The following is an 8,844-nucleotide window of genomic DNA, read 5'->3' as shown; positions in this document are numbered from 1 at the left end:
GGATTCCACGATGTTTAAAGCAATGTCAAACTGCATTAATTCTACAGTGTGGCACATAGGGATTGTTTGCTGTCTGTGAAATGCTCACATTTCAATTAATTTTGATTGTTTTATCCTCTGATTGGTGTGAGGAGGATTTTAAACAGACACTGTTTCAGCTGTTATTGCCCAGATAGATGCAGAGATATACCAATTTCTCAGTTATGGCATCCTCTATAATAGTAATATCACACTGATACAATCCATTTAGAAGTATTATCTTTGTACAGAGCAGCTGACTTTTCTTGACTTCTAGAAATGTGATGACAAGTTCAGAAAAGTAGAAACAAGTTCAAAATAGGAAAATAATTTAGGTGTCTGTAGCTTCTGGACTGAGCAGCATTTACTATTCCCAGCCAGCAATGTGGGTTAAAATTAGAATTTGGCTGGTGCTGCATTTCAAGCCTGTCCTAGTTGGTCTGAGGTTTGTAAATGGCTTCAGCAAAGCAGTCTAGATTCATGACTGCTTTCAGCTGTTGCGCCAAAAGCAGTGCGCTGTGGGAAGCCAGGCAATATGGACAATGATTTAGGTAAGAAGATATAACATGCTCTTGCGTTCAGAATCACAAGGGGTGTGTTAATCTGTCACTGTAACTTTCTAGTTAAAATTTAGAAAGGCTTTTGATGTGTCTGGAGGTTCATGATCAGTGTTTTGTGGCACTATTATCCGAAGGGCAAACATGCTGGTTGAATGTTGAGGCCTGCAAATGAGGCACCAGTATGGGAATTTTGTAATAGTTTGTTTCTCTTTTATTGTAGACATTTCCTGCTGAAGGACAATTTAAGTACAGGGATTGAAGTCACTTGGCAATCTTCTCCGTGTACAACATATGACACTCCTGTATGCAATAATAATGGAGAAGAACTAATCTCAATGTCAAATCGGAATGCAAAAGAGCCATGACTGAAACAGCGGTGTGTGTTAGCTTGTTTACATCCGTTAAAGCGCTTTGGGAAGTCAGGATCCAGAAAATAAATGAAGAGCTTCAAAAAGAAAAAGAATTAAGACAAAGGGCTGTGGGGAGGTAGGTTCTTAAGATTTTGGGGATTTCATGAGCAGGAAAATAAGCAGACAGATACTTTTAATCTCATTCCTATCAGAATCCACCTGTTATCTGAAAGGACATTACTTTTTTTTAGTGCATCTTGCACAGATATACCAAATTCTGTTATGTCACCCTTTATAACCATGGCAATATCACACTGCATGATACAATGCATTTAGAAGTCTTTTCTTTGACCCAAACAGGTGACTTGTCTTGACATTTAGAAATATGGTGACAAGTTCTGAAAAGCAGAAAGATATTCAAAATGGGAAAATAATTTAGGCGTCTGTGGCTTCTGTCTTTTGCGAACAAAAAGGAGAGAAGAATGACTTCTCTGTTCAAGTTAAAAAGCCAGGGCAGCAGGGAGAAGTGGACAAGAATCTTTCTGCCTGAATAGCTAGATTTCTCTTTTAAGCAGGTTTATTTTAATGAGAAGATGATCAGAAATGTACGCTGAAGTGGTACAGTCCAGAATTGTACCATCTTTTCCTCATGCATGTATAGAGCAAGCCTAAAACAGCATACCATGGGCATTTAAATAACAGTTCATCATGGTGCAGATCAGTGGTCTCTCTATCTTTTGAAGACAGTTAACACTTATACCAACACCTTCATTATCAGGCATCATTGCTTGATCTGCCTCAGGCTTATCCTTCTGGTGTTTTGACATAAAAAGTGGAAAATCCTTGGCAACAAGGCAATGTTATATGAAAAACATGCAACTTTTCCCCCCCACTAGACTGACAGTTGCTTGGGAAGAGAGGGTCAGTTTTGCCAAACTTAAAGAAAAAGTCATCACTGAAGATGGAAGGGCTGTATTAAGGATTGAAAAGGAAGAATGGAAGGTAATGTGAAAGCACTTATCATTCCAATGGTTACTACAGTTTTAGTGCTTTGCTCATTTATAATATAAAAGTCTGAGTGTTGGACTAGGATTCTGGGAGATTGGGGTTCAAATCTCTGCTCAGCCACGGAAACCCACTTGGGCAAGTCTTATTCTCTGAGCCTTAGAGGAATGCAGTGGCAAAGCTCCTCTGAATAATATGGGGGGAAACCCCTGTGATAGGGTCAGAGTTGACTTGAAGGCATATAGTAAGAACAACAAACAACAACTTTTCATTTAGCTGTGTTAGCCACTATTGCTATACTCAGATTGTCCCAATTTAGAATTTCTGGTTAGAGTCCTACAAGTCTGTACTATCAAGGCAAAATTCAGGACCGTTTGTTACTGTCATTTTCCTTTAGTTTCCCCATTTAAGATGAAAAAGCATTCAGCCCTGGTTATGATGGAGAATTTTGCCACTTTTAAAGCACCAGGGTGCTTTTAAAATAGCAGTAATTTATTTATGAAACACATAAAAATGAAATGGTGTTTAAAATGCATTAGAGTGAGGCCCTGCTCAGTGGCTTTACATTCTGTTTCAGGTAACAAATAATGCTGGAGGTGAAAGTAAAAATGAATCTCCAATCCTATACTGTACACAGTTACTTGTGAATACATTTCAGCTGAACTAAGTGAGGATTACATCTGAGTAGATGTGCATACGATGCAACTGTAAAGGCTATATTTTTGTCATGTTTCGTCTAATTTGATTGATCTAATATGCTCAGGGCTTCACCCACTGTCTCCTTTTGCCTCCTATAAATCTAGACACTACCTTCTTGTTTACTGAAACTGGACCACCTTCAGGAATGGCAGCTTCACAGAATTAGTTTGGTAAAAATCCCTCAGTTTATTGGTCGCTTTCAAAAGCTCATTGTTCTGGATCTGTCTCGAAATTCCATCACTGACATTCCTAGGGAGATAGGTAAGTTGAAAAGATTGTATTTTCTTCTAGTTGACACCTCTAGTTATCTATCTTGATCAAATGGTCCTGCAGGAATCTCCAAGAATTGTATTTCCTGAGACAGGATCTCAACCATCATTTATTAAAAGAGCAAGAATCCCAATATGTTTCAAACACACATTCTTCTTCAGGAGGGAAGTTTTACTAAAAAGAAAAACGTCTCTAAGAAATGTCCCCATTCTTAGAGAGGTTTTTTCCCCTTCTTTCTTTTTATTAAAATTTCCACCCTGAAGATGATTATATAAAAAATCCCTCCTGAGGAAAGATAAAATTTCCCTCCTGAAGAGGAATGTGTGTTTGAAACGTACTGGGATTCTTGCTTTTTAAATAAATGATGGTTGAGATCCTATCTCAGGAAATGCACACCTGCGCACACAACTGTGTCTGACCTGTCAACTCTGAACATAACTCCATGTATGCATGTTTGTTATGAAGCAAACTGGTGTCTACAAAAATGTATGCCAAATACAACAAGTCAGAGTTTTGGAAGAAAACCAAAACCAAAATTGAACCCAGTCCGTAAGAGCTGAATTACAAACACTTTTTCATTTTCTCCCAACATCTTCCTCTAACTGAGACTCTGAGAGTATGCTATTTGCTGAAAAAATGATATATGTTTACAAGTGACTATTATACTGATTTTTTTTTGTTGTAATATTGGCTTAATTTCTAATTTCTGCAGGTCAATTGTCAAATCTCCAAGAGCTGAACCTCAGTTATAATAAAATTAAATCCATTCCTAAAGAACTAAGCAACTGTGTCAACTTAGAAAGACTGGAACTGGCAGTGAACAGAGACATCTGTGACCTTCCCCATCAGGTCTGTTGCAAATATTTTCTCCCAGCTACCCCCAGGGCCAGGCAGTGCTGGCAAGTTCTTGTTCAAAATTCATAAAAATAGGGCCTGGTCTAATACTTCTCCCTGATTAGAATCCAAAAAGTGGTTTATGAAACTGTGTTATTACTCAGATTTTTTTTCTTTTTTCTTAGCTCAGCAACATGAAGAAACTCTGTCACCTAGATCTGAGCATGAACCAGTTTGACACATTCCCTTCAGTCATTCTGGATATGCCAAGCCTGGAATGGTTAGACATGGGAAGCAACAAACTAAAAGAAATCCCTGACAGTATTGACAGGTACTGTAAATATATATTTGGAGTAAAATTCCAGTTTGTTAAACTCCAACAAATATTTCATAGTAGTGCTAAGTTGCTGGTACAAAATGTCTTTTTACCTAGCTTTAAAATATGCTGTACTGTAGGCAAAGAGTATTGTATTGTAGAAAAGAACAGATGCAGATTAAGGTTTTTTGAACTGTGATCTACAAGTTGTTTCAAGCAGATAAACTTTAAATAATTTAATTTAAATCTTATCCTTTTACTGACCTATGGATTTTGCTGCTTGAAACGTACACTTAAGGGCTGGAACTCTGCATGGCTCAGAATAGCATAGTAGTTCCACATGCAGATGTACAGTAAGTGTTGCTGAGCCAATTACCTCTTTCCCAACCTACCATAGAGATGTTGAAGCCCCCTTCCCAGTCATTTTGTGCCTGGTGAAGAGCAGAGGGGATCAAAGAGGCTGAGAGAGTGTGACTTCCCCAAGGTGACCCAGTGTGTTTCCATGGCCGAGTGGGAATTCAAACCCTGATCTCCAGGGTCATAGTCCAATGCTCAGACCACTACAGCTTTCTGCCTCTCCACTGCCTAGCCTTGTTCTTATCAGGAAATGTTTAGGTTGCAACCTTGTGATTTAAGCAACAAATGGGAGTAAAGCTAACTTTCTACAGATGGCAAGAGTTGGATGATTTTGTCAAAGTGTGCTGTCAAATCAAAGGTACTTATCTGGAATGTAAATGGCCAAAATGTACCAAAAGCAGATTATAATATTTTTTGCAGCATAACACAATGGTTAGAGCCTTCTTCTATCTTAGGAAGTGAGATCTTAAATTTTTAAAATAGAACTGGAGCATACATAAGTTCCCTAAAGGATGGTAAAAATTATCTTATGGCCCTATGTGAGCACATTTAGCTCTTAGTCCAAAACTTTATAGAGCGACAAGAATATTTGTATTAGCAGCTCAAAATGTGAAAGAGTGGAGTCCCACTGGAGACAATTCCCAGTCTGCACCCAATTAAATTAATCCTCTTAAAACAACACCAAATTTCTAATCAAAAACCAATTCAGCATTTGAAAACAGCAGGTCTTTTTCTTTATGCATGTAACCACGCTCAACCTAAAACTGGAGTCTATACACAATTCTACTCCTTGCTTTTTCCAAAGCTTTCTTGATTTTTGTAGCCTGATTTAGGGAGTAGGAAAAAAACAACCCACGTTTTTGTTACAATAGTTCAGGCACTAGAATTCAGAACCTCTTGCTGATCTATTGCAAATCAGCTAGAGACTCAACAATTGATCCTAATCTACCTTCTACCTCTCTCTATGATAACAGAGCCAGGAAGGCCATACAAGAAGTGCTGGTGGCAGCTCTGTGGATAGGCCATCCCTTTCTCCTGCAATACTCAGTGCAATGAAGTGAGATGGCGCAGCTCTTGGTCTTTGGACAACTGGTTGGGACCAAATCATGCCCAATCCAACTGCCCATGTGCCAGCACCTCTTTCGATCACCCTGACATTTTGGGGAAACTTGGGGTTTCCCCAATTTTGCTTACTACAGGGTAAACAGTAAAAAGCTGTGGTATTTCCTCGGAAGCCACCATGCATAGTGGAGACAGGCAGAACTGGCATTGGGGTGAGTTTGGGTTTTTTGCCCATGTAGGCAAGCCCATAACCTCCATTTATGGATTGGATGCAGAGAGGAACAAGTGAGTCACACAGCTACTTTGGAGGAAATTGTTTGGCCTTGCTGCTCATACTGCCCTCCAGAAAATCTACCGTTCTTATAAAACACAAAGGCCTAAGCTCCATTGAAGTGGACCATTGGTTTGGTATGGGCAGTTCTGACTAGGATGATCTCTTTTCTGTATCTCAGGCAGAGGTCTGTCCTTCCGGTGTTAGAAATGCTTAAGTAGAGGATTCCATATGAATTGCTCAGAAGACACCACACATGTTTACATTTTATTATTGTGACAAAAGAGAGGAACTACATAGCCAAAGAAGCAACTGCAAATATAGCGGTTTTCATGATAATGAACAGATATGTTTGACTTTACAGAGCAGAAAACCTGCATACTTTGTGGCTACAGAGGAATGAGATAATTCATTTACCAGAATCCATTCAAAACCTAAAGAACTTGAGCACCCTTGTTCTCACCAGCAACAAGCTCCAAGATATTCCTGGTTGCATGAAGGACATGCCAAACTTGAGGTGAGAGAAAAGCCACTGCAGCATTTGGAATGCCCACCACTGTGAGAAAATACATTCAAATGCACAGCTTGTGTTTGCTGCACTCATGTTTTCCTCAGGAATCTGGCCTGCTGTTTGTTTAAAGTAGATATGCCAACTGCACAAATTGCTCATTGGACATCCAACCTAAAATGGGGTAGGGGAGCTAAATGAATACAAAACATGCTTTCCTTCTTGCTTACATTCTGTATCCATAGAAGTTTCTCCATAGGACTCAGTTCTTATCTACTATTCACAGTCTAGAAGATGCTGGCTGCTCTTCTCTCCCTCAGAGGCCATGGCAGTGGCATCTGGGATGGAGAGGGGGCCTTTTCTCAGCTGATGGGCCTAGGCACAATGGAGCTGTGCCAGATGTCAAATGCTGGATGTCCAATCAGGATTCAGGAAAGGAAGAGATAATAGGGATCATATTGCAAACATACACTAGATAATGGAGCACACCAAAGAATTATAGAAGAAAATCAATCTGAGCTTTATAGATTATTACAAAGCCTATGATTGTGTAGATCTTGAAAAACTATTGATTATTCTTAAAGAAATGGGTGAGCCACAACATTTGAGTGTCCTGAGGCATAACCTGTACTCGGGACAAGAGGCTACTGTCGGAATATGTAGAAACAGAATGGTTTTCAATTGGCAAGAGGACAAGCAGGACTGAATTTTATCACCCTGCCTGTTTAACCTGAATGCTGAACATATCATACATAAAGCAGGATTAGATTCAGAGGAAGGTGTGAAAACTGGAGGAAGGAACATCAACTGTTTAAGATATGCAGATGGCACCATATTACTAAGGAAAACTAGCAAAGGCTTGGAACTATTATTACTGAAGAAAGCCAAGGAAGAAAGTGCAGACAGGTAGAAGATTTAAGAAAACAAAAATGATGACAAAAGTGATTTAAATGTAGACATTGAAATAGTTCAAGATTTTTCATATCTACGTTCATTTATTAATCAGAATGGAGACTGCAGTCAAGAAATCAGAAAAAGGAACTGAAAAGGCAGGTAGACAAGATCCTGAAGTGTAAAGGTGTATCACTAAATAATAAGGCTAGGATTATCCATGCCATTGTATTTCAAATTTTTATATATGGATATGAAAGCTGGACAGGGAAGAAAGCTGATAGAAAGAAAATTAATTTGAAATGTAGTGTTAGCAAAGAATTCTATAAATATTGTGGACTGCTAGCAATGGGTCCTAAAGCAAATCAGGCCTGTACTTTCCCCAGAAGCCAAGAAGACTAAACTGAGACTGTTGTACTTTGGACATATCATGAAAAGAGATGACCCGCTAGAAAACACAATAATGCTTGGTAATGTGGAAGGCAGTAGGAAAAGAGGAAAACTGCACTCCACGTATCCCATGATTGCTGAGTTTGTTCAGGATTCTCAGGAGTCTTTGGTGAGGGACTTTTATCCAAAGCTTTTTGAAGTCTAAGTAGACAAGTTCTGCTAGATTACCCCATTTGTGTGTTTACTGACACTTTCAAAGTGCTAAGGATAAAATCATCATGCCCTGATGAAAGGGGCAAGACTAGTCTTCACAGAAGGCATGTTGATATTTTTCAGCGTGCCCTTCTATAGCTTGGTTATTTTATCCTTAATAATATGTTTCACTGTACTGTAATAGGATTTTTTTTACCTGGAACAATAATTAACGGATTATTTCTTCCTGGAATTCCAGTGACTCTCCTTTTAAAAATCGATATTGTTTACCCTCTTCAGTCCTCTGTTACTGAGGCTGATTATAGAGACATTTGACATATTTTAGTCAGAAGACTAGAGAAGAGAAAGTTAAATTGTGATATGATTGCCGTTTAAATATTTGAAGGGATGTCTTGTTGAAGAGGGAGCAAGCTTGTTTTCTGCTGCTCCAGAGAGCAGGACACAATGGAGCAATGGATACAAGCTCCAAGAAAAGAGATTCCACCTCAATATTAGGAGAAACTTCCTGACACTGTGACAGTGGAACATGCTCTCTTGGAGAGTAGTGGAGTCTCCTTCTTTGGAGGTCTTTAAAGAGAGGTTGGATGGCTATCTGTCAGGAGTTCTTTTTGCACTGAAGGCAGAAAGGGGGAAGGAGAAGCCCAGGACTTATTCAATCTTATCACTAAATGATAGTTTGGTAAAATGAGATAAACTGGGTTAGGAATATGTAGTCTTCAAAGTGTAAACAATAGATACACAAGGATTATTTAAGGAAATGACTGGTCAGTGCAGATCACTTAAGTGTTTGCTGCTAAACATTTTAATGCACAAGCAGATTGTTAGGCTTGAAAAAGCCCCTTTTTTGGAAATTTTTACATGTTCCTCTAATGTCTGTATCTAGATTTGTCAACTTCAGAGACAACCCACTGAAGCTGCAAGTAACACTTCCCCCTTGTGAGAATGAAGAAGAGGAGGAGGAACGAGAACTGTATGGAATTCAGTTCATGCATGCATACATTCAGGAGTCACTTGGCATCAAAGGTATCTCATCTTATAGTTAAAATGAAAACTAATCTGAATTCAGTGAAGAAAAGGTAACTTCCTGCTTTTGAAAGGAT

At 38.9% G+C, this 8,844-nt stretch overlaps 1 protein-coding gene across 1 annotated transcript in view; it reads left to right on the top strand.

Annotated features, from left to right (window-relative positions):
- LRRC39 (leucine rich repeat containing 39) overlaps positions 1–8,844 on the top strand; it is a 10,837-nt gene continuing 1,993 nt past the window's right edge. Inside the window, exons 1-8 of the mRNA XM_042461699.1 lie at positions 1–569; positions 799–1,064; positions 1,825–1,930; positions 2,737–2,893; positions 3,615–3,751; positions 3,922–4,067; positions 6,107–6,259; positions 8,628–8,767. Coding sequence (XP_042317633.1) covers positions 940–1,064; positions 1,825–1,930; positions 2,737–2,893; positions 3,615–3,751; positions 3,922–4,067; positions 6,107–6,259; positions 8,628–8,767 — 964 coding nt within the window. The 5' untranslated portion in view covers positions 1–569; positions 799–939. The remainder of the gene's footprint in view (positions 570–798; positions 1,065–1,824; positions 1,931–2,736; positions 2,894–3,614; positions 3,752–3,921; positions 4,068–6,106; positions 6,260–8,627; positions 8,768–8,844) is intronic.

The sequence above is a fragment of the Sceloporus undulatus genome, chromosome 4, assembly GCF_019175285.1.
Source record: "Sceloporus undulatus isolate JIND9_A2432 ecotype Alabama chromosome 4, SceUnd_v1.1, whole genome shotgun sequence".
NCBI classification, from domain to species: Eukaryota; Metazoa; Chordata; class Lepidosauria; order Squamata; family Phrynosomatidae; genus Sceloporus; species Sceloporus undulatus.
This window is presented reverse-complemented; position numbering and strand designations above follow the sequence as displayed.